The following is a 25818-nucleotide window of genomic DNA, read 5'->3' as shown; positions in this document are numbered from 1 at the left end:
TCCCGGCCGGAGCGGCCCAGGGAAACACCGGGACAACACCGGGACAACGCCGGGATAACACCGGGATAACACCGGGAAGCCGGGAGCGGGAGCCCGGCCCTGCTGCGTTGTCGCTGTGTTGACGGCTCCAGCGGGTGACATTATCGAGCGTACCTGCAGTAAATTCGCGGAAGACACCGAGTTGAGCTTGTTGGGAGTGTTGATCTGCTGGGTCTGCAGAGGGATCTGGACAGGCTGGATCGATGGGCCGTGGACAGTGGTATGAGGTTCAGCAAGGTGAAGTGCCGGGTCCTGCACTTGGGTCTCAACAACCCCCCTGCAATGCTACAGGCTGGGGGAAGAGAGGATGGAAAGCTGCTAGGTGGGAAAGGGCCTGGGGATGGTGGTCATCAGTCAGCAGAACGTGAGCCAGCATGTGTGCCCAGGTGGCCAAAAAGGCCAGTGGCATCCCGGCCTGTATAAGCGTGACCAGCAGGAGCAGCGCAGTGATTGTGCTCGGCAGTGGTGAGGCCACACCTCGAGCTCTATCCAGTTCTGGCCCTCTCAATTCAGGAACAACACTGAGGAGCTGGAGCAAGTCCAGTGAAGGGCAACGGGAGCTGGTGAAGGGTCTGGAGAGCAGAAGTCTGATGAGGAGCGGCTGAGGGAGCTGGGGGTGTTTAACCTGGAGAAAAGGAGGCTCAGGGAGGACCTTGTGGCTCTCTACAACTCCCTGACAGGAGGGTGTAGCCAGGTGGGGGGTCGATCTCTTCTCCCAGTCAGCCAGCGACAGGATGAAAGGACACAGCCTTAAGCTGGGCCAGGGAAAGCATAGGTTGGACATTAGGAAGAATTTTTTCAGAGAAAAGGTGATTAAACATTGGAATGCGCTGCCCAGGGAGGTGCTGGGGTCACCGTCCTTGGAGGTGCTCAAGAAACGGCTGCACGTGGCTCTTCAGTGTCCGGCTGACAAGGTGTTGGATCAGTCACAGGTTGAACTCGATGACTTCAGAGGTCTCTTCCAACCTAAATGATCCTGTGGGGTCCCGGGAGCCCCAGGACCTCCCGTGTCCCCGCCCCGCTGAGCTCCCGCACCGACGGCGGAGTCCCTCCCACGGCGCTCCCGGGGCATTCCCGGCGCCCATCCCGGCGCTCCGCCTTCCCCGCGGTGACGGCAGAGCGCGGTGCCCGTGACGGCATCAGGCGGAGCCCGGCGCGGCGCGGGCAGGACGGGCCCGGCCGGGACGGGCCGGGACAGCCACGGGACGAGGCTGGATAGGGACGGGACGGGGACGGGGACAGGGACAGGGACAGGGACAGGGACACGGACAGGGACACGGCCCGGCCATGGCTCCCGCCGCCCTGCAGCCGCCCGAGGTCCAGTTCGCGCAGCGCTTGGCCGCCAACGAGAAGCGCATCCGGGACCGCGCCCTCAAAAAGCTGCGGGGCTACATCGGAGTGCGGACCCAGCGCCCCGCCGGTACGGCTCGGGGGGGACCGGGACAGGGATAAGGATCTGGGACAGGGGTCTGGGACCGGCCCCGGCGCCGTCTGGGCAAGGGGGGAGCGGCGGCCCCGGCGGGCGGACGGGATGGGGAGGGAACCACGTGCGTGCGGAGGGCCGAGACCCGCCTCCTGTGGGGTTCTTTTCGTTGTTATTCTTCCCTTTTTTTTTTTTTTTAAATTTATTTATTTATTTATTTTTCCTTTTTTTTTTTTTTACTTTTACGCGTGTATCTCATCAGTAAGAAGTATTCCCCCCGCTGCTGCCGCAAGCTCCCCCAGCATCCCCCGGCTGCCCTTAGAGAAGCGGAACGACTCGTGTTTCCTCGCCCCCTGAAGTGTCTCCGGGCACTGGAGAGGCTGGAGGGCTCGGGGAAGATCCCCTTGGACCGCGGGAGGGTCTTGCTGGCAGCATTAATATTCCCGGGATGGGAGCGGGGTGGCTCATGTGCTCCCGTTCGCAGGAACAGGATGTAAATGCGCTGAACTGATCCAGGCTGGAAACAGCCCCGTATGTGCAGCATAAAGTTTTATTTTCAATTTTTTCTGTGAGGTGGTGGCTGCCTGCTTCCATGAGTCGTGTTCAGGAGCATTGGAGGGAATTGAGGAAAGCTCAGGAGTGTTTCAGCACTTGTATAATTGCTGTTGATTCTGTGTTACCCGTCTGGGTTACTCATTACCTCCACATTCATGGTATCAAAAGCTTTTTTTCCTAAGTTTTTCCAAAAATCCTACTTGGAGCTGTGTACTGGCACCTTAGATCCAAGAGTTCAGTGATGTCCCTGGAGACAGTTTGAATCTGGCAATGCAGTCTGAAGCTGCCTGCACCTGAAAGTGCCTCCTGTGCACTCTTTCCACATGGTTGCAGGTTATATCATATAATAGATATAGATTAGATATACATATAGATAGATTATATTATATAATCTATCTATCTATAAAAGTATATATAACATATATAATATATAAATAAATAATTGTCATTTTCTATGTAAAAAATATATTTATAAGCTATTTTATACATTATTTAATTATATATATATATTTAAATTATATATTACTACATAGTGTGTCTATGTTTTATATATTGGTATATATTATACATATTATATTATTTATATAAGTATTTTATCTTTATATATATATATTATACTTTCATATTTTATATTCATATATTTTATAAGCTTATGAGGTCAGTCATAGCACTGTGTGAAGTCATGGATCCAGCTCAGTAAACCTTCCTGTTGAAGTGATCAGGAGCACAGTGCAGAGATTTTCAAGGGATCTTGGGCATCTCCAGTGTTTCTGGACTGCTGTTTCCAGCACAATATGGTGTAAGCTGGACACGATGAGGAAGGGAATCTGGTCATGAGCATTTTCAGAGCACTGAGTCTGACCTCATAACATTTCCTGCAGCATTTGGGAAACTTACAGAGGTTTATGCATCCACACCCCTTTGGCTTGGGGAATTAGCCTAGACCTGATCTTGTGATCTAAACTGCACCTGGAATGCTGGTTCAATTCCTTGAAAAGACACTGAGGAACAGATATTGTTTCTTCCCTACACAAATAGTATTTGACCCATTAGCCACAGAGGGAAGGGCACACAGAACAACCTTACAGGGTCAGGCCAGGGAGCCAAACAGCCCATTATCCCATTTCTGACAGTTATCCAAGACCTAAGGATAGCCTGGGGACTAGTACAAGCAAGTGTACATCATATACCTCCCAAGTACTTTCTGACCCTCTAGCTGTTTTTAGCTCTGGAGACTTCCTAAGCTGTTCATGGCTTCTCTGTGTTCAGCAGTGCTCTGTGCATCCCGCTGCAAAGTGCAGATTCCTTTGAGTTTGTGGAAGCAGCCACAGGATGGACAGGAATGCCCTAACTGAGGGAAGAGGCTGCAGGTGCAGCTACTCCCTTAAGACATTATGAACCCACCACTGGGAAACTGCTCAGTTGGGATGTGAACATTTTGCACGTTAAAATCAGCACACCATGACACGCAAATGAGTAGGAAACAAAGGTGACTTATTTCCAGAGCTCTTAGATTTACTTACTGTCAAGTACTAGTCAAACTCATAGTATTGAAGTAAAGGTTTACTTCTTTGGGCTTGGAGAGAAAGCATGGTCAGGAGAGAGAATTTTTTAAAATTTATTTACTAATTAGCAGCCTTATATCCATCCAGCATTCTGAGAGGATGAGACTCACAGCCCAGGTAAGATGCCCTAACGTGAGGAGTTGAGAACGTGCTGAGTTTTGAGGGAAGTGCTGGAGTTCACCTGATGTTCACCTCAGTCAGGTGTTTCATAGGTAGGACTGCTCAGAGTGGTCTCTGCTGGGGAAGCTTCTCCAGAGAGCCAGAGCTCTTAATTTCCAGCGAGAAATTAAACTCTGTGGAATGCACAGAACTACTGAAGTCATCATGTGTGCAGGTGAGCTTGGATGAGCACCTTATTCCTTGGAAGAGATCCTTTTTGGCTTTTCTTTTTCTTGTTAGCTGCCTTGAAGGAGAAGAGCATGCTGTACTCTGCCACTAAAAATAGGAGGGTGTGTTTATAAAGGAATTGATGGAAGAATAGTAAAGGGAAATAACTTAGTAAAAGAGGAAAGATTGCTGGGTGGTTTTCTGTCTGATAGAGCTGCACTTACTTGGGCCCAGATCTAGAAGGCATTTACATAGTTTCCACTGAAATGTGACTGTGTGGATCTCATCCTTGGAGACTACCTAGAATAGGAAAAATTGCAATAATTTTAATGGTAGCAATGTCAAAGCAGCCTAAATGCCAAACAGAAATGCTGACGAGGCTTGCATTAAAGTATCAGTGAGAGTAACATTACTAATCCAAACCCCCACACTGGGGGACAGGGACAGAGTTACAATCATGCCCTAAATCCAAAATCTCTCTCAAAGTAGCTTTAAGGTAAAGAAGGCCTTCAGTTTTGTGCACTGTGGTTGCTAATAACAGTACATTCAGATTTAAAGTAACCTTGCTTGAATGATTATTGTTTTCCAGCTGTGGCTGGGGATGGCACATAAAGTTGAAAAACAGAAAACACAATCTTGAAACTACTTTTTGAGTGAGTAGGATAAGAAATTTGTTCTGAAACCTTTTGGCTAAAATCCTATGTCAAATGGACACAGGACTGCCCAGGACACTTTAAAAAGCCCTTTATGTATGAAAAGCAACCTCATGGAAAGTGTGTTTTATTCACCAAGAGGTTTGTCCAGCCCTGGAACAGGCTGCCCAGGGCTGTGGTGGAGTCCCCCTCTCTGAAGGGATTTAAAAGATATGTAGATGTGGCACTGGGGGACATGGGGGCCTTGGCAGTGCTGGGTTAATGGTTGGACTTGATGATCTTAGAGGGCTTTTCCAACCTAAATGATCCTATGATTCAGTTCTATGAACTCCTGAGCCATCTCTATGGGCAGCAAATGACTGTCCCATGTCTCTGTAGGGTTAATGCTGCGTGTGAGGTTCAGCCTGCTTCTTACCAATATGTGTATAGCATATAATTCTGGTAAGAAATCTTCTTAATTTTATTATTTCAATATTTTGAAATATATTAAAATATTAATATTTCAAATTTTAACATTTCAATATTTAATTTTAATAAATAATGAACTAAATTGTTTCATATTTAATCTTACCATTACTGTCAAATCTAAGTTAAATTTATAATTAATGCTTAATATTACTGAACTTGTTGCTTCCTGCATAGCATTTTGCATATTTCCCTCTCTCAGCTCTACTTCCTTTCTTTTTAACTAAACACAACTGCAGACAATTCAACTAATGTGTTTGTAGTTTTTTTTTGTCTAAGTGATGCAGGACTGAGAATTGCTTTCAAATGAGTTGGTCCAAGGAGGAGATGCACAATTTAGATCTAGCACTGGGTCTCAGGCTTTTTGATTGGGAGACCCCTGAAAGTTTGTCAAAAGTGACAGTGATCTTTTTGGAAGAGATTTGAGCTCACTGAAGATGATTACCTTTCTAAAGTGATTTTCTTGCAATTACTTGGGAGTACTTAATAGGTCATAGTTTGAAAATAGCTGTAGTAGGTCATTGTAGCTGGCTTGTAACAATATACTGTTATAATTTTACCTCTCAGGAACATAGCTGATGTCATGAAAGATCCAGTTTTTGAGCAGCTATTCCTGACAGTAGAATTTTATTTCCCATGTAATACTTTCCTTCTTTGATATGGGAATTTAACTAGACTTTTTATACTGTCAATAGTGAAAATATTACTTGCTAAATATTGTTATTAAAATTCAAGTGTTACTACATCTCAAGACTAACTGTATTGGAAGTATTTTCATTACAGTTGCTGAGGGTTTTTGATTTACAGTTTCATACAGAAATAAATGTGTTGATTGCTAGAAGTTTATTCTATCAGAACAGGCCCCTAGTAAGGAATAAAATTATTGGTAAAGTGGGAATTTACATAAAAAAAACCAAACAAACCAAAAAGCCATATCAGTTATGTTTGAGGATTTGCACCTCTCTTGCAAAAATAGTTATGATGCCCTCATTAAAAATGTCTTTTAGACTTGGTGCTAAAAATATGCCAGAGAGATTTATCAGAATTATCTTGGTATTCATCTCACCTGTGGTTTCTTTGAAATCTTTTTTACTTTGGCACCAGGTGGAATCACAAGTTGCCTTCTAATTAGTGTGTTTACAGAAGCAACCAACATTTACCCAAGGGATACAACAAAACCAGAGAAGAAAGAAGGGGAACTGCATGAAAATATTTTCGTGAAAATGGGGGGCTTTTTTTTCATTTCATTCCAACTTCTTCTATACTGTAGGTGGCTTCAGCCAGGAAGAACTGCTGAAAATATGGAAGGGCCTCTTCTATTGTATGTGGATGCAGGATAAACCTCTGCTACAGGTATAGTAACTGTTTGTATATTTGCTTGAGTGTGTCTGGTTTTGGAGTCCCAGCTCTCAGTAACTTCATCAGTTTTCAGATCACTTGTCTGTCTGAACATTTATCTCACACACAGCACAGAACAGCTCCACAAAGACCTGTCTGAGAAGAGTGCCCCTAAAGTTTTATATCATTTGTTAATTCAAATACACGGGATTTTCCTCCTGCTAGTTTAATTTTGTCTGCTGTCAGAAAGATGATTTGTGCAGAGATCTGGTGAAATGGACAGGTTTTGATACCCCTGAAACTTCTCTTCCAACTGACCTAATCCCAGTGGAAGGGTAACTGCAATACTAAAGCAGCTGTTGAGAGAATATTTTTCATTTTGAGGGATGTTTCATGAAATTTTTACTTCCTGTTTTTTCTAGTTGTGTCTTTAGTGAGGAGACCAAGCTCTGACATGTGCTACACTAACTATATTTATTTACTTTTAGGAGGAACTTGCAGCAAATATCTCACAGCTTATGCATGTGTTTCAAAATACAGAAGCTCGTAAGTACTATTTAATTATTTAATGCTTTATTAAGGTACTTTAATTTTTGGTGATTTTTTAGGCCACTACCACAGTGCCAGAATATAGTCAGAGAGATAGGGATGCTCTTTGGTTTTTTCCTTTCCTTTTTGTCCAGCTGGTGTGTGTGATTGCATTAAGGGAAGCATGAAATGCAGTTTGTTTGTGGCTGTTGCAGAGGAAGAGTTGTATCTCCAGTGTGATAAGGGGGAGACTTTGCAGGATGGATAGCAAAACAAACTTCTTCCCTTGCTTCTCCATTCTGCACAGACTGTTCTGTGTATTTCCTGCTCAAAACCAACCTTGTTTCATGATTGTTAAGCCTCTAATAATTCAAAATGCACTTGAAATACAATGCTCAGTCAGTGCTAAAACTTGCATGGATAGAAAAGGGTGCAGAATGGATATTTTGCTCTCACTTGTTTGATGTCATGAAAGATCCAGTTTTTGAGCAACTCTTACTGACACTAAAATTTTATTTTCCATGAAATACTTTCCTTCTGTGATGTGTGAATCTGACCAGAATTTTTATGCTGTTCATACTGAAAATATTATTTGCTAAATGTTTTTGTTAAAATTCAGGTATTACTACATCTCAAGACTAACTGTATTGGAAGCATTTTCCTTATAGTTGCTGAGGGTTTTTGATTTACAGTTTCATGCAGAAATAAATGTGTTGGTTGCTAGAACTTTATCCTATCAAAACAAGCCCCTAGTAAGGAATAAAACTATTGGGAAAGTGGAACTTTGCTTAAAAAAAAAAAAAAACAAAACACAAAATGGATACAAAGCAGTCCCATAATTAAACTTTATAAGTAGATGTGTGTCTTTTCTTGTGCTGTTCTCAGGTTTAATTGACTTCTTATACCAGTCTCAAGCATGTCTTTCCATAGCTCCGTCTCTGTCACTGGGCACTTCCCTAGGGAACTGCGTCCCTTTCTCACATGGAAGGGATTTCCTGAGATTCTTTCAGGTTAGCAGGATAACTTGTTGTGCCAGACATGCAGGTATTTTTCCCCTCACTCTCTCCCAGGACACCTGTTCCTCCAGACATTTTGGCAGACGATGAGCCGTGAGTGGACCGGGATAGACAGCCTGCGCCTCGACAAGTACTACATGGTAATAGCACAGCTAAAATATAAATCTGTGTTTTACCTAACAAGTTTTTCTCCCAGAAGAGATGTGGTGGTGGTGGTGTGCTGGAAGGTAGCTTTGCCTGAATGTGCATTTATGTATTTTGTAAGACAAGACAAGGGACCATCTTCATGACCCATTGCAAAAGATACTTGTTTTAAAGGCTGACACTCACCACTGCAAATCTAAAAGCCATTGCAGTTTATACAGTGCTCAAGTGCTTTCTTGTCTGCCTTTATAACATAGTGATTATTCTCATAGTATTTATATTCCATATACAAATCAATCTCAATTATGTACCAACATAATTATTTAGATCAGACTGCTTAAAGACTTCTTTATGGCTCTGTATAAAGTAATTGTAACTAGAGCTTTAATTTTCTACCATTAAAGTATCCACTGTAGTACATTCAGCTGTCTGAATTCATTCTATAGGAAACAGTATATTAAAACAAGCAGTAAAATCAGTGAAAGAAGAATCTTAAAAGACCTGCTTTTGTAAGGAACAAAATCCCATTAATCTTTGTCTTTGAAAAAAGTTAATTGCAGCACATTCACTGCTGATTTTTGTTTCACAGTGTTAGCAGATACCAGTTATTTCAGTAAGTGAAGTGTTTTGAGCCAGCTGAATGTAGCTATTTTACATATGACTGTCTCTTAGTGCAAGTTTCAAGTTAATTAAATTACTATTGTTGTCATCTGTCCCATGTTGTTCCTTCAGTTGAAGCTGTGAGTTTTCTTAGATTTGGCAGCACTTATGGAGAAATCAGAGTGATGGAGCAAGAGGAAGCTGATAGAGGAAATGGTCATGGATGTTTCTGTGCTTAGTATATGAAAATAGTTTGTTGACTTCTGAGCTTCACAGCATCCTTCTGTTGCTTTACATGATAGACCAGCCTCTCAAAATGTTCATGAGGCAGCTTCCACCTTCTTGCTACAAAGAAGTTTACTAAGAAGTCTGTTCTTGTTTCATTGACAATGACTCCTTTGCCTGTTTTCACGAGCATGTATAACAAACTTTGTACTTTGCAGCTGATGCGTCTGATTTTGAGACAATCCTTTGAAGTGCTGAAAAGAAATGAATGGGATGAAAGGTAAGGAGATTCCTGAATGGAGTTGCATCATAAAGAAGTCACCCAATTTACCTTAAATCCAATATATTTTCATTTAAATAGATCCTTTGTTTCCATAGCTGGCTCTGTTACGGAGTCTTAACATTAAGGTTTATTTGTTCTTCAGATCACTTACGTAGTTTAGAAACAGTCAGGTGTTACATTTCTTCTTCTTCAACTTAGATACAGTATTTAGTGTATTTAATTTTCTGACTTAGCCAGAAGAACTGTCAATACAATATCATCTGCAGAGAGATTAGACAGGGAACCTTCATCCCAGAAAATATGGAAAAGGATTTTGTTCGTTTGTTTGTTTATGTTGTTTTTCTGATTGGTTGTGACTTTTTTTATTTTTATTTTACTGTGTTTAATCATGGTGACTTCTCTTTTGATAAGGCAGAACTCCTTAACTGTAAACTATCTTCCTGTTTATTCTGTACATCAGTGATTTGGATTGTATTATACTCTATCCAAAGGCAAATAATTGCAGTCACTTGCCCTATCTAGAGCTCTTGTGCCACTTCTAAGCCTTCTGTCTTTAAACTGATGGAGAGATTTAAGCCTTTTAATTGAAAGTGCTTGATAATCACTTGTTAAGGTTATCCTTTCTCTCTCTTGCCTTCTGAAATGTGGAATGCATCCAGGCATGTTTTTGTGGAAGAACAAAGGAATGCAAAGCTGAAGTGCCCCACATTCCTCCTGTTCCACCTTAATTTTGCATTGAGTAAATGCAAAAGGTTGAAGAGATGAAAATGTTCCTTGACAGGAGCAGAAGGTGTGGGAGGGGGTTTGATACAGCCAAAGCCTTTTTTCCCCACACAGAGACATGATCACCCAAACTGATCTCTGACAAGGTTTCTTATGGCTTTGGCTTCCATTTTTCCAGTACCACTGGAAGGATGGCCTGAAGGCTGTTCACCACCAGTGCAGGCAGTGTGGGAAGAGAATCTCATGATTCCTTTCTTTGCAGAGTGAGGGAGCTCAAGAACTGCCTTTCCCTCCTAAATGGAACCTAGAAGCTGCCTGGCATGTCTTTCATTTCTCTTTTCTTTTAAAATGCTTTTGAAAGAAGGTGTATTAAACTGAAATAATCTTTGTGGATTTGGATGCTTTGAATTCTCTTTGGGACTGGAAACGTTTGTTCTGGGCAAAATTGTAGGAAGCGCCAAAGAACGCCACGGGAGAAATCTTGGAATATAAATAGCTTCACTTTCCTGAAAGATAGCAATGATAGGCCTTGGGGAAAAGAAAAGAAAAAAAAAACACACAAAAGAAATGGGAAAAAGTCACAATTGCTGCTCAGCTGCAGCAATAAGAGCATGTCTCTGAGCAGTGTCACTCCAGCAGTATTTGTTGGTACCCCAGAAGTGAATAACTGAGCCACAGAGCTACTCATACACATCTCAGTCAGTTCTGGCTTGAACTATTGGAATGGTGACTTTTTTATGCCTAGTTTAGCTCTCACTCTGTTCTTCAGTGTAACTGTTTTGCTCTAAGGGACAGTGAATAACATGATTTAACAAAAGCAAAGTCTGCACAGTTTAAATGAGTTTGAGAAGGTTCAGTATTAAATTTAGTCCTTGGGTGTTGACCAAAATGGAGATTGTCTCATGGACTTCTCTTCCTTTCCTATCATCATGTCTAACTGTAAAGGAAAATTACTGGCATCTCTGGCTATGTAGAAGACCTGTATCTAGAAACTGGGTCTCATTTGTGCCTCTATAGGTAGATTCTAGAAAAAAGGAAAGTGGAGGCATGTTACTTAGAATTTTACTGCACTGACTGTAGAATCCTTCCCCTCACAGACCCAAGTGAATGAATTCTCTTTATTGTTATTTCCTTCTTTCTTTTATTCACTTCCCTCTATTTACCACCACTGGCAACTTCTATCTGAACAAGTTATGTTCTTTCACGTTCTCTTCCCTTTCTTTCCAGATACCCTTTCTCTTCCCTTATCTATGTTCACCTCAACTTCCCACCTACAACTTTCTCTTATTCGTCATTAACAAGGGCAATTTTAATTATTCACAATAATGCCAGACCCAGCTTTAGCAGTGGCACAGTTCCACCTTCAAATGGAAGGGTACAAGGTGCTGCCCATCAAGGATGGATGCATGTGACAGCTGCTCAAATGGCAGAATTCCTCCTCCTATCCATCAATAACATGGCATAATAACCTTCAGCCAAAATTAAGGTGTGAATTCTAAAACAGTGATTTTCATTGTAGCAAACTGAGTTGAGTGGATTGTCTGATGCTGCAAAATCATCTCAATCGTAAGGAGTTCTGATCTTTTTCAAAGTTTGCTTTAAGATGTGAAAATTGACCTCTGGATTTATTTCTCATGAATGTTGGATATCTGTCCAGAACTGTAAAGAGCTGGTAAAGCTGTGAATGACTAGAGTTTGTTTTCAAGGCAAATAAAGCATGAGCAATTGAATATGAATATCTTCTTTTTTTTTCTCTTTTCTTTTTTTTTTTTTAGTCTAGTTGAACCATTGCTGCAACTACTAATGAAAGAAGTTATGGACCCAGACAGCAATTCTCCCACTGGGATAAAGTTACATTTCATTGATATCTATCTGGATGAATTGGCTAAAGTTGGTGCAAAGGAGGTTAGAAAATATGTTGTCATTTTCTTCCTGGTTAACGTTAACCACAGCATGCAACATTTTAGAAGAAATGTCATTTTTGCATCATGTATTTTTTAACAGTTTTAATTGTAACCCAGACACATTGAGTAAGCATGAAGAAAGTGACTTACTACAAGTTATGCTTTTACTTTTATTCATGTCTTTGACAGTGAGGATATGGTAGTTTCTCTCAAGTTCCTGAGTACTGCAATGCTGCTCCAAATTGAGGTTGGAAATAGCAATAGAAAAGTTAGACCAGTCTCATTTGTTTGTTTCAACAGAAGGGACTTAGTGTCTTCTCCCTTGTGTGAACATGTTTTCCAGTCTTTGCTTTTGCAAAACCCGACATCAAGCCTGCTCTTGGCTCATTGTGTAACACTTAAATAGAGGAAGAAAGTGAGCTTTCAAAGCTGTCTGATATTTCCTTACTGTTGCCTGTGCATTGTGCAGTTTACCCTCCACATCCAGTTGTTGGGTTTGCTGGTGACAATCTGTCTTGTTCTGCTGTATGTTGCTGTTGCAGTTGCCCTTAATTTTGGCTGATGTTCCAGTTTTGCAGCAACTGGAAGCCTGTTACTGCAGCTGTTGCTGCTGAACATCTTCCAAAGAGCATTTCTCCTGTCCCTGCACTCTGCCTGCAGCCCCACACTCATCCCAGACTCCTGCTCAGTTACCTTCCCTTGTCTCTGGCCTCTGATACTTCTCCTAGCAATGGGCAAAGCTGTTAGCAATTTTCCATTTGTATTCCTTGCAGCATTGCAAGCAATCCTGCCTGCAGCTTTTGTGCTTCTGGGTTGTGGAGCGTGAGAGAAAAGATCTCTGCAACAGAGAAGTGCCTGTACTTGGAGCCCAAATCATTTCTGCAGCTCCACAGACACAAAACTGTAGCTAAGCCTCAGGAGTTAGTCCCCTCGACCATTTGAAACCACAGATGATGCTCATGAATTGAATTCAGGGAAGGATATTTATCTTTAGCACTACTGGAGCTGACAGGGTTTTGGTCCAAGGAGTCCAGTTAAGAGACATCCAGATCTTATTCTTGTCTGCTACAGACCTTCTTTGTGAAAGTGCATGAAATTATTCAAGCTCTCTCTGCTTTATGTTTCCATAATTAAAATAAGAAGCTTTGTTATATTTTTGTACTCAGCAGAATAAAATCTGCAGGACAGTCACTGTTTTTATAATACTTCCAGGGAATATCAGGGAATTAATAGTAGCAGTGGTAACAAAAAGTCCCTAAATACTCCTGTCAGTTGGACTTAGTATACTGAAAGACTTTGTTAAAGAAGATCCCCCAAACACCAAATATTCAGGGAATTTGGGTGTGCACATACAATATTTATTGTACTCACTACTTTTTTCTTTCTCATCATGCAGCTCACAGCAGACCAGAATCTCAAGTTCATTGAACCTTTCTGCAGACTTGCTGCCAAATCAAAGGAGTAAGTTTAATGAAAAGACAAATATTTTTTAAGAATTTAGAAAATCTGCATTTACCACTCCACATGGTAATAAATGGATTGAAGAAGAGTCTTAACCTCAGAATGTAGAGAAAGAAGGTTATTTTAGCAGCCATGTGCACAGTCATTTGAAGATAACTTGTTTATCAAAGGTGTAGGTAATCATGGATTTATAACGACTATAACCAACCTCTGTTGGTTAATATATCTAGTTATTTTATTTTTTTAACATGCATAGAGCAGCTGAGCTGGTTGTCTTCTTTGTTGTTGCAATGTATTATAGAGCAACATATAAGCAGTGAAAATTAAGAGAGGGACATCAGCATCCTGTTTGGACTGAAGGACTTCTGTTTAAGGAGTCACATGTTCAGTTCCCTCATCTGAAGAGCTAGGTGTTCTTCCACTTCTTTCTCTGTGTCCCTCAAGTTTCCACTCTTTCAATGTGAGAGGGGAGGGTGTTTACACTCCTGCCTTTCAGCTCTGTCCCTGCTCTCTCCTCCCACAGTCGGTGTTTGCTGCACGCTGTCGCCACCGGAATCTTTGAGCTGATTGTGGATCAGTCCCCCTTTGCCATCGAGGACCTGATGAAAGAACTGGGCAGCAACAGTGATGATGAGGAGGATGTTTCTGAAGAAGACAAACAGGAAAAGGAGGAGGTGCCTAAAACCAAAGGTGAGGAGGAGGTTCTAAGTTGCCCTGGTAAGACTTGATAGGATTGAAAAATCTGCTTCTGAAAAATACATTTCTGCTCTGTTCAGGGTGTTGTAAGGATAATTGTGTTTTCCTGTCTTCCCTCCAAATGTGCTTAACAAAGCTTGCACTTTTGGATTTACTATCTCAAACAAACTAAGCATTAATACTCAGTCTTTTTTCTATAATTGCAGACAGATGTTTTTCAAGAAAATCAGTGCAGAGCTCTGAAAAAACAAAGCATATTAATAAAAAGGCTGATAATGGGATTGGGACTGTTCTTCAGGTTTGTGGCTTCTTTGCTCTGTTATTTATACTCCTCTCCTTTTTTTCCATCCCTTTCAAAAGGTACAAAAATAAAGGGCATTAATGGATAAATATTACAAAATTTTAATTCCCTTCTGATTTAATGTAAGGTGATGTTAATGTAATGTGTACTCTGTGAGTTGTAGTAAAATAAATCCAAGTCTAAATTCTAAATAATTCTTTCCTCTCTCCCATGCCTTCTGTTTTCTGCCTCTCCCTGTTTCAAGAGTTAAATGCCAAGTCACTGTGGGTGGTGAAGCAATCAGCTCTAAGTTTCATTGACAATAAGGGCAAAAGTAATGGATGATGGGACACATAGGAGCGAGAATAGTATACTACAATTTGGGTTTTCTAGACCCAGTGCAGTGTAGTGTTTTTGACAGATCCACCCATCAAACACACATGCAGGTAGATACACTTCATGCTTCTGTGGCTTTCAAGCAAGAATTAGGACATGACACACTTTAAATCTGACATTAAGCTAAATATTTATGGGAGTTTTGAAGTAGGTTGAGCAAGAAATAAGGTTAAGAACATCTGAGACAGTGATACTGAGTTCAGCTGTTCTGTTAATGAAGCAACAATCTGGAAAAGTCAGTATATATGTGTGAAGGGGGCGTAAACTTCAACAGAGAAAAATATTTTGGGTTTAAAAGAAGTGGCTGAACTACCAATACTTGAGGTATTGGTAGCATGAGTTGCATTGGGTTATCTTGCATGAATAAACTTGTTGTTGTACTTCCCTTCTGACAGTTTGATTACAAGGCTGTTGCTGACAAACTCTTTGAATTGGCGAGCAAGAAAAACACACCTTCCCGGAACAGAAAACGTCTGTACAAGCTGGTCAAAAAGTGAGTTCTGTGGAAATACACCTTGCATGTGCCACCCTGTCCTAAACAACTGTCACTTTGCTTTCTGTCCACCCTCGGTTGTCCCAGTGACAATGTCACGAGAGCAGGTCACAGTCCTGGATGATGTGCATGAGCTGCCTGAAGCCTTTGCTGCTGTTCCTCACTGGTGCAGCTGCAGCCAGCTGAGGTTTTGTCTGCACAGGGTGGGTTTGTGCTGCAGGATGTGACATCAGGTTGTGTGTGATGCAAGGCACAGATACAGAAGTGTTAAGTTGCTGTTTTCTCAGTGCTTTCAGTGGTTTGGTTTGAGTTTGGGGATTTCTGAGGCAGGTCTCTTCTGAATGGGCTCTTCCTGTGCAGAATATGTTGTTCCTGTTTTGACAAAATCATAGTAAGTCCAGTGATACTGTTCTGCTACTGTTATTATTGGTACTAAACCAGTAATACTGATTTGTTTTTTCTTTTCTCCCTCCCTCCCCACCTTCAGGTTCCAGGACTTAGCAGAAGGTAAGGACAGAGACAGTAATTAAACACCAGACAGAGACAGTAGTTTCTTTCCATTAAAGAATATATAATGTTCCCATACTATGTGTATTGGAAATATTTTTTTCTTTTTTTTTAATATGTATTTCAAGAATATTATTTTAGGGGGTTGTGGTTTTTTTTTAAATCTCTTTAAGATACATTACATGTTTTTGGTGAGATGGTCAAATCCCCCTCACAATTCGAGCAACCCCATACTTTGTCCTTAAATGAAAGATGATTGATTTTACTTAAACAAATAGGAATCCATCGAGTGATTTTCCTTCAGGTTGAGTGGTGAAAAAGGAGTTGTTTTTTCTTTCTGTGGGAGTTCTGCTGTGTATGAACAGCACAGCTGTTCACAGAAATAAAACTATTAGTTTTCTGATACCTTATCCTTCCTCAACAGGAATCTTCCCCCAAGATATTCCTGAAGATGTTTCTACAGATGAAGACGACGATGACGAATTCAGCAGGCGAAGGCGAAAGAAAAAAGCTGTCAAGCCTTGGAAGAAAAGCGAGTTGGAAAAAGTAAAAGGTAAGGCAAGATCAACATTTGGAAGAGAGACAATCTGCAGTGTCTTGAGCAGTTTGGCCAAGTGTCAGATACAAGCTGTTCTGAAGAAGGCAACACTTGTTCAGAATGTGCTGATTCGTATCCTGTTGCGATGAAGGTTAAATGTGAAAATAAGTTCTCTTTGAAAGTGGTGGGAATTCTCTGACCAATTTTGAGGCAAGCATTACCTCAAAAATTTCTATCAAAAGCAGAACTGGAAGCAGTTGTTTGCACTGCTCCTTTGAGCAGTTGCATTTAACGCAGGAAAACAGAAACATGTCAGTCTTAAAACAGGATGACTTAGAATATAAGAATTTGGGGGTGTTTCTTGAAAGGTGAAGAGGGTTAGTGAGAACAAGGTGCAAGTATCTGTAGCATCATGGCTTGTACTGATATGACACATGCCCAGCCATGCCCAGAAATATCCAACCAAACTATTGAACCCCTGAGTTGCCCTTCTGATGGGCTGGACAGGTGGGTAATAACAACTCTTTCTAGAAATACTGCTATAAAAAATAGGGTTGCCACAGGGAATGATTGGCAGAATGTTAATTAGGACAGATGTCAGTGGACTGCAGTGTCCTGACCAGGCGTAACAGTAAAACTGTTATGTGGATTGATAGCAGGAAAATGGTACACCTGTTTCAAAAGAAAGGAAAAAGAGCAAAAACAGGATAGAATTAACTTGTTGTAAGTACCTTTGTGTTTCACATCTGTGTTATATGGTATTCTTTTTGTGATGGATTTAGAGGATAAAGAAGAGCTGTCAAGTGTGAAGATGCCATCAGTTCCCCAGAAGAAGAGGAAAAAAAGGAAGAAGAGGGACAGCCCAAATGCTGATCCTGGAACAGCTGATGGAAACTGTGAGAAGGGAATAGCTGAAACATCTGGATCTAATGTTTCTAGCCAGGAAAAGGTGCCAGAAAATATCAAGGAGAGGAAGAAAAAGAAATTGCTACTAAATGAGGCCAATGAGACCACAAATGTAGCAACTGACACCAGAGAAAATCACAGTATCTCTGCACAGAACAGTCCAACCGATGGAGAACAGAGTAAAAAGAGTCAGCTGAAGAAAATGAATCCAAAAGTACAGAACGTTCCTGTGAAACCAGCGTGTCAGAATGGACCAGCTAATGCCAGTGCAGCAGAGGGTGTCAGCCCATCTGTCACACCCTTAACTCCTAAGGCTGTGAAGAAGAAACAGAAGGCAGGGGCTGTCCTGGTGAATGGGGATCCCCTCCTGCAGCAAAGTGACAGGAAACCCAACAAGGAGGGATTGCTGGGGACCCTGCCAAGAAATGCAGGGTCTGAATCTGTGCCCTCCGGGAAGGTCACATTGAAGACAAAGACAAAGCTCGTTGGCTTGGAAGGGATGAAAGTCTCCAGTCAGAATGCAGCAACCTTGAAAAAGAAGAGAAAAGTGAAAGAGGTGCTAAACTCTGTCGAAGCCAACGGGATTCTGGAGACTGCGTGCAAGAAAAGCAGGAAGGGGGTACGTACATCTCATTCTTTTCTCTGCCTTCTTCGTGAGCTGCCAGGCTCAATTTCAAATTTGGCTTTAGCTTTCTGAGTGTGGGGCTCAATGGGCTGAATGCTGATGTCATCGTGCATTGTCACCAAAAAGAGCTCAATTCCCTAGAAATCCACAGTCTCATGCCCTCCTGTGCAATGACACTAAAACCTGTGCCAGATACTCAGCCTGAAGAACCCATCTAGCTGAAATTTGGGATGTTACAGGATGGAGTTGTTTTCTTTTTCTTTTTTTTTTTGTCTTTTGGTTGGTTTTTTTTTTGGTCCCTGGGTTAATTATTCTTTTGCATTGTGTCTCTGGTTGGTCTCACAGCATGTTCACGAAGGGCATATTTTGGCAAAACAATGAGAAATCGGAAGGTGGAGCATCCTTTTTGCAGCAGCAGCACACACTTAGATTAGTATAAACTCCTTGTGAAATTGCCCACAGCAATTCCAGGAGTGGCTTCTTTTGCTCACTCACTTCCCCATCTTAAACAAACTGATAGGGCTGTCTGGGGAAGGCATTTGGGGAAAGATGGAACAGAGGATGTGATCCTATGACCTTTAATGTCATCACTGCCTGTATGATCATATTCATGAGCAGTCCAGTTTCTTATAAAGACAATGTTTTTTTCATTAGGAAGGTCTGATTGTAGTCTGGTTCAAAAATGTATTCATTGCAGTTTGGAAACAACCTATTTTTCTCCCCTGCCTCTACCTCCCACCCCTGTTTTCTTCTTGGCAATAAGTAGAATAAGGTTGATTTTTCTCAGTGATTTGAGAGTCAAAAAGCACTTTTCACTGTATATTTTTGATAGTGTGGCTAAAAGAGAGAGTGCAGGGGTTGTCCCCTCCCCTACCACTGAAGCTCTTTTTAACTGCTCACTTTCCATGTGCATATTCACCCTAACACTTTTAGGGGTTCAGTTACATTCCTGGAAGTCTTGCTGGCAGTCTCACCTTAGTGGAAAGAAGATTAATAAAACATAAATGAGATTCTGAATACAAAACAACTCCATCTTCCTCTGACTTAAAAGTGCATGTTTCTAGCCCATCAGCTCACCTCTGACTTAAAACTGTAGGATTAGTTAAGTAATGCAGCCTGGTAAATGAAGTTGGTATAACTCCTCAGCCCTTCAAGGGAGAAAAAATGCATCTTGAAACATTGTTTAAATAGTAATAAAATAGCTTTGGCATTTTCTGGTTTTTGATAGTAAAGTACTGAGCAGGAAGAACCAAAAACATCCCCACTGTGCAAACTGCATTTCTTTCACTGCAGGGCTTCCAAAGCAGGAACCATTGGCTTTGTCTCCTGTGGTCTAAATATTCTATGTTGCATACCTTGTCTTTGTCTATAAAAATGTGATTTCTAAGAAAATATGATTATGCCACCCCCATCTATTTCCATAAAACTTTACTGCAATTGACCAACAGGCTCCAAGACCTGAAATAGATTCAAGACAAAAAGTTCCTGGAAACTTCAAGGAAATGAGTTGTTGGCACAAATTAACGTAGGCACTGAGGGGAAAAGCAGCAGCACAACCCCAGTCCAGGTGGTTGTGTGTGTTGAGTGGGAGCAGGGGAGGTGGAGAGTAGGAGAGATGTTTGGGAGTCAGGAAGAGAGTGAGAGTATTGGGATAAGAAACAGGAGGGCAGGGTAAAGCTAAAATGCACAAATGTGGAGGAAATAAAGCTTTGCTAATTTTGCTTTCGTTGCTTGAGAAATAACATGTTGTTTTATTTCCTGGTTTTAGTTACATAATCCTGGCCTTGTGCCCAGTAATGAGGGGCATGTTTTGATTCTCGATTTCAAGGGCAACACACAACTCCAAAGAATTAGCTTCAAATCCTGAGAGAGAGGAGGAGGAGGAGAAGGGGAAAAAACAGACAAGATCAGCATTATTTCACAGGTGTATCCAGATTTCAGGAAGCTAAAAGTCTTGTGATTTTTCACTTTATTGAAAGCACAAGTGATTTTCAAATCAAAAGAGGCCATATCCCCTGGACATTTTCCACAGCTTGTCAGTGAACTGCTTTTGGAATTTCACATCTGTAGGTTGATGTAAAGCATAACTGTGGACTGTAGTCCACAGTTATCTGACTGGTCCACAGTCTGCAGACAGCAGGTTAGAAAGCTCTGCCAGTACAGGCCCTAAGAATTACCTTCTGCTGGAGGGAAGAATTACTTTAAATGCCACAAGGGTATGAATTTGAGGCAGCAAACTAGAAGCAATACACAATAGCTGGATTTCTGAGAGTGTAAAGACTTCATACTCCGCTTTATTTTTTTCTCCAGAGTCTCCATCTTAGCCCAAAGCTGGGTTTGTCCATTGGTTGTGTATCTTATGCATCTAGAGGTACCACAGAATAGTTTTTGCTTCTGCTCAAGGGAAGAAAATCACTTGTGTACAGGAGAGCTGGATCAATTATAAGGCAGCCTCATCCACATGGAGAAAACCTTGTTTGTTTGCACTCTGATGGGCCTGGCAAATCTGTTACTAGTTCTTCCGTCTGTGCTTTGCACTGAGAGTTTCCTATTTCTGTACAGAGCTTGCCTTAAATTTCTGCTTTCAGTCGTGCTAATTGCAAAATTTTGTCTTAAGAGTTGACCATGATGATGAGCCAGTGTGCTAGGTGTAGTTAATTGCAGTACTGTTGTACTGAAGCATTTTTCCCTTTCCCTCACAGGAAAGCAGTGATGCTCTGTCACCATTAAAGAAAAAGAAAGCAAAACCAGGAAGTGATTTTGTAAAATTTGAGAAAACAACTTTAGCAAAGGGAGTGTTCTTCAGGAAGGCCAGAAGCGCCATCTCTTCCACCAGGACATCCTTGCAGGTGAGGTGATCTCACAGAGGGACAGGCACAAGTCTCTTGCCAAGAGACCTGCCCCACCAAAGGGTGTGACCTCACTTGTGCTGTCTTTTCCACTCTTACCATGAGCAGATAAAACTGGAAATGCTGTTGCATTTTCCTGTAGACAGAGTCACATATGGCTCCAGAGTTTCAGAAAATGAGTTGTAGGCACCTCTAAAACCTCTTCTTCCCTCCCCTCTGCTTTTAAAAGTACCTTCTTGTTGAACACCCACCATTCTGAGTCTGCTCATTTTGCAAGAAAGCAAAAGCATAAACTGACTTTCAGTCTTGCAGAGGGACTTTGAGCCTCCATTTCTTCCCATTTGTGGAGATTTTAACAGCACAGGGCTTCAAAAGACTGCCCTCTTTTCTGAACCTTTTTAACATGTAATATCTTTTAAAGGCCTCTCAGCACTTTGAGGCCTGAGTGCAGTGGGGCCACTCTATTTAATACACAAATATGTTCTTATTTGTTGTTGAATTATGTAATGACATTAAGGAGAGTATGTTATTTCTCCACAAATGGAGTATGTTTGCTTTTGGCTAGAAAAACAGTGCTATCTCAGCAGGGTCAGTGCAAGAGGATTGGGGCAGTTCCAAACCAGATGAAGGAAGTAGGCTGCTTTACACTGGTGGGATGCAGGTAAAAGAACTCATAGCATTGCCTCAGAAATCTTATTTTATTTCATGTCTCCATTTTGTTTTATAGCTGAACAAGCTGCAGTCACCCAGCTGCAAAAAAGTCACATTTGGCTTGAATAAAAACATGACTGCTGGTGAGTCTGATATATCTGTGGGTGTCCACAGTCTCTCTTGTGGCTGAGGGAGGGGGAAGCTTCATGCACTCACACACACCTAGAGAACACCTCTAGAACAGGATGATTCTGATCCCTTTTTTGTTGCAATAATTGTCTATAGTTTACAAACCCTCCTCAAGTTCCTTTTCAGAGGAGATGGGAAAGTTTAGGACATTCAGCCCAACAGCTAGACTTGAACAATTCCAGGGTGCTGCATTACTGACCTGCAGAAGGAGCCTCATAAAAGGAAAACTGCAGCAGAGTGATGGAGTCGCCTTCCTGAGCTGCCTGTTTGCAGGGCACCTCTGAGGGAAACACGTGGGTTTCACAGCTTTCATTGCTCACTTGTTTCCCAGGACAAAGGGTGCTGATATGCTGATAAGATCAGACTTGAACATGGCAAAGTTTCCTTTTTATCTTGGCTGCCTGTGGTTTATTGATGGTCACGAGTAGATAAATGTAACTTCCCTTCTGTAAGCAGTGTTTTCCCTGTTTAATAAATGTCTTGCTCCATAGCATAGAATTGTATTCCATGTATTCATTTAGCTAATTTTCAACTCACTGAGGTGTGCAGTAAATCAAGTTTAAATTGAGAACAGTATATTTAAATATATGTCTTTATGTTAATACAACACAGCTGCACAAAATGAAAGATAAGTGCCTCTCTGCTGGCAGAAGGGATGACCTTGAGACACTAGAGCAGTGCTGTTCAGCAGTCAGAGCAGAGACATTTCTTAGCCATCATCATATTTTAAACTCAGGAGTAGTGTTCTTCAGGATAGCTGGAACACTTGTGTCTCAGGAGTAGGCCCAGGGTCTCTGGTGGTCTGTGGAACCATGGGAATGGTTCACAGCCTCTCAGTGGATTGCAGCAGACCCTGTTCTCCAAGGGACTCTGCTAAGAGATGTGCTTCACCACCATCTCTTTGTTTCCTCTGCAGCCTTACGCTTCTGATCCTTAGTGGAATTAAGGCTCTAGGGCAGACTTAAAGGGCTGGGCAGTTTCACAGTTGTTTGATGGGCCCGGTTATTCCAGGAGCTGCATTTCTTCTAACTTGTTGGCTTGTTTCTCAACAGAATTTAAAAAGACTGACAAAAGTATATTAGTGAGCCCAGAAGGACCCTCCCGTGTGGCTTTCAATCCTGAACAGAAACCTCGTCATGGGGTGCTGAAGTCACCCACAGTTACCCCAGCAAGAGAACCCCAGATGAAGAAACCATTTACTATGTCAGCTAAGAAGAGACCAACTGCTGTGGACTTCTTTTAAACCAACAGATGTGGCCTACTTTTGTACAGGACATTTTGCTAAGCTAGAATGTTCTCTGGAGGTATTTTGAACTTCTTTATTTTTTTAAGTTAAATACAAATTGTATATACAAAATTCTGATTGTGACCTGGGTCATTGCTATTTTGAAACCACTTCAGCTGTATCTTGAAATACTTGTTTTGTCTATTTGCATAAAAGAAGCAAAATCCAGTCTCTGCTCAGGTTTGGTCTACAAAAAGTATGGTCTCTGCCCATGTCATTCCCAAGAGACTTGTCCATTTAATTAAGGAATGTTCAGGGTTTGATTGTTCCAGTGATTTTTTATTTTTTTGAGCCAGTGTAAGACAACTTGCACTTCATGCTGTTAAACTGTCTTTCATTGGATAGGGCTTAAAAAGGAAAAAGGCAATGTAGATTTTAAGCCTACGTGTGTTCATTATTTTAAAATTTTACTCTGTCATTTTTCGTGTGTCACCCTTGGCATCCTGTTAATTCTTCTGGAAATAATGATTACCTCATGTCTCTGTTTCATAACAGCTGGACTTGAGTAGCTTTACAGGTAGCAAGCAAGCTTTCCCTGGGATAAGAAATGCCTCGCTGCTCAAGTGGTCACTGCTGCAAGTAAACCTTCACAGCTGGTTGCCTGCTGAGTTGGGGACAGCCACCACATTATTTTCAGTAACACAAGTGCCAAAGCTGGCTTGTGCCTGTCACATTGTAAGCTGGCTTCTTCCCTCCACTGTAACTGAAATCGTGCTCTTGCGCAGGAGAAATCTTTGATATTTCCAGGTCTTTCTCCCCACCCCCACTGTTGCCTTTCCCGAAGGTCTGACAGGACTCCTGTTTTTCTGCTTTAGCAGCTGGTGTGTCACCACATGGTGCCAGAACTCAGATCTCATTCAGTGAATGAGCCTCTGGTTGTACTGAAGCGAGCTAGATCCGTGCAGTGCATCTTTGGGTAGGGACACACGTCTCTCTGAAATCTTTGGTGCTTTCTCAGTACAGGTGAAACTTTAAAGCCCAGGCAGCTTAGTTTTGGTTTTGATGCAGAACCAGAAGAATTCTGTCTGCAGTGTTTCCTGGCTTTAAGTTTTTATTCGTGTCTTTTATCACTACCCTGCATGTTTTGTTTTTTTCTTTGCTTCTTTGGTAAAGAATGAGGTGCCTTTCCATGAGAGACCATTAATGTTCTCTTTGGAGGAACAGTGAGGAAAGGGAGAGCAAATGGAAAATAAAAACTCTTTTGATATGATTGGAAGACTTGAAATTTTATTTGGAAGTTTTCCTAATGCAAATGAGGCAAAGGCTTTGCAGCAGATCTCTACATTAGAGCTCAGCTTGAAAGCACAACCTGGTGCCAGAGCAAAGCTGTTTCTGAAGCTTCCCCTCAGTTACTTCTGGAATTCCGTAAGAGAGAGGGTGGACCTGCTTCATTACCTTGTCATATAGTAACTGGATTATCAGTTAAATAAACTGATAAATGTTTATTTAGCTATTTCAGTCAGCAGAATTACATTTTGTGTCATATTTGCATACTTCAATACTGTTTTTTACCAGTCCTTGGTGTTGACTGTCCTCTGCCAGACAACTCCTCTTAAGCAAGTGGATTGAAACTGTTCTTTTGTAGCTTATCTAGAATTGCTTCAAAATACTGGTGTACTTGCAGATTGCTGGTTGGTCTCAGCTGCTCAATTCTTATCCATCCCAGTTCTTGCACTAAGTTTGCAACAGTCCATGGTTTGTGGTACTGCCAGAAAGTCACTTTGCTCTTGTCTTTTCTCATTTACAGTGAAGGACTGAATTTCATTTGGTTTTGGTTTTGTTTTAGGCTATATTTGTTTGACTGATCAATAAAGAACTCTGGAGAATACACTGATAAAATTAATGATACTTGTTTGAGCAAGTATTGCTCATTTATGTTTTAAAAAATTCTCATTGTATATTAGCATAATGGATTTGGTTTTTTTAAACAAGGTGATGGTAAGTAGGGTGTGACAGCCTGTTCAATATGTTGTACTGTTATTTTGTACTGTGGGTGAAAAGTCTGTTGTGGAATATGCATAAAAGCATTTGTATGTGCATGGTTGTTAATGCCTTAGGTTGAAGATGCCACATTCCTCCAAGGATACAGATGCAAACAATCAGTCAGTGGGTCTGGTGTGCACAGAACAATCCAGAATCAGGACACACTGGGGTTTGGTTTAGGTTTGTCTGGTTTTGGTTTGGTTTGGTTTTAATACATATAACTTATTATGCAAATGTATTTAATGGTTGTCTGGATCTTTTTCTGTTGATCCATTGAACCTGTTGCTTGTACAAATATTTCGTTGCCCACGGTGTTAAATGGAGAGGCCGGAAATGGCAGTCAGATTTTGATCTATAATTTTAGTGATGTGATTGCTTGTTGGGATTCATCTTTAATCCATCTGTGCCATGAAACTGGTGGAATGTTTTGTAAATATTACATATATAGTGTGTATTGTCTTCAGTGGTGTCTGGAATTTCATTCAGTACAACTTTACCAACAAAACTCACTGTCAGTGCCGTTTGATTGGGTTAAATTGAATACAAATAACCCAAAATATTTGGATAGTGACAATTCCAATAAACACTGAAGACAAAAACAAATGTGAAAGAAATGTAACATCTGGGATATCCACTGCACAGACACAATGGTACTGTAAGGAGAGATGTATTGATGGGAAAAAAGAAAGGAAAAACTCATCCAATCTGTTTGATGTTGCTTCATAGAGTTTTTTTTCATAGTGTTATTCCATCTTTCCAGCTGCCAGCTATGCTCTGAGTCACAACTAATGTGACATAACTTTTAAAGGACAGTATTTTGTAATGATTGTCTCTGCATTTTGTTACGAATCTGATCAACTTTCTCAAACTCTTAATAGTTGATAATTCTTTATAGCTTTGAGAGAACTCAAAAGCACAAAATGAATTCAGCAAGGCAAAAATGTGAAGTTGTATTTAAATTATTGGATATGCAAGGTCTTTTATAGTCTATGAAAGCTATGAGACTTGGAAAGCATCAAACGCCTTTTGTCATTTATTACCTGTGCTTAGATTTAATTATAGGCAGAAAAATATCATTTTGTGTACCTCTGCAAGAGCACTGTTAATAGAAATACAGTGTCTAAGCATTGACATCATTTAATCTAGACCAATAAACCGTATTTTTTGTGGA

General features: G+C 41.2%; 1 protein-coding gene across 3 annotated transcripts; it reads left to right on the top strand.

Moving 5' to 3' along the window:
* Positions 1 to 75: 75 nt before the first annotated feature.
* RRP1B (ribosomal RNA processing 1B) lies at positions 76 to 25818 on the top strand. 3 transcript variants are annotated; one of them, XM_051770890.1, is made up of 17 exons: positions 314 to 1459; positions 4941 to 5003; positions 6298 to 6380; positions 6854 to 6911; positions 7964 to 8049; positions 9097 to 9158; positions 11660 to 11789; positions 13185 to 13249; positions 13773 to 13939; positions 14152 to 14243; positions 15017 to 15114; positions 15602 to 15621; positions 16046 to 16174; positions 16942 to 17684; positions 20393 to 20539; positions 21267 to 21333; positions 22432 to 25818. In XM_051770890.1, the coding sequence occupies exons 1-17, from the start codon at positions 1327 to 1329 to the stop codon at positions 22620 to 22622; spliced, it is 2334 nt and encodes a 777-aa protein (XP_051626850.1). In that variant the 5' UTR covers positions 314 to 1326; the 3' UTR covers positions 22623 to 25818. The 3 variants fall into 3 exon arrangements, with proteins under 3 accessions (XP_051626852.1, XP_051626850.1, XP_051626851.1); XM_051770892.1 differs by lacking the exons at positions 314 to 1459; positions 4941 to 5003 and adding an exon at positions 76 to 276; XM_051770891.1 differs by lacking the exon at positions 4941 to 5003 and having other exon boundaries at positions 316 to 1459.

This window comes from Manacus candei, unplaced genomic scaffold, assembly GCF_025592945.1.
Source record: "Manacus candei isolate 608988 ecotype Guabito, Panama unplaced genomic scaffold, ASM2559294v1 h1tg000126l, whole genome shotgun sequence".
Lineage (NCBI taxonomy): Eukaryota > Metazoa > Chordata > Aves > Passeriformes > Pipridae > Manacus > Manacus candei.
This window is presented reverse-complemented; position numbering and strand designations above follow the sequence as displayed.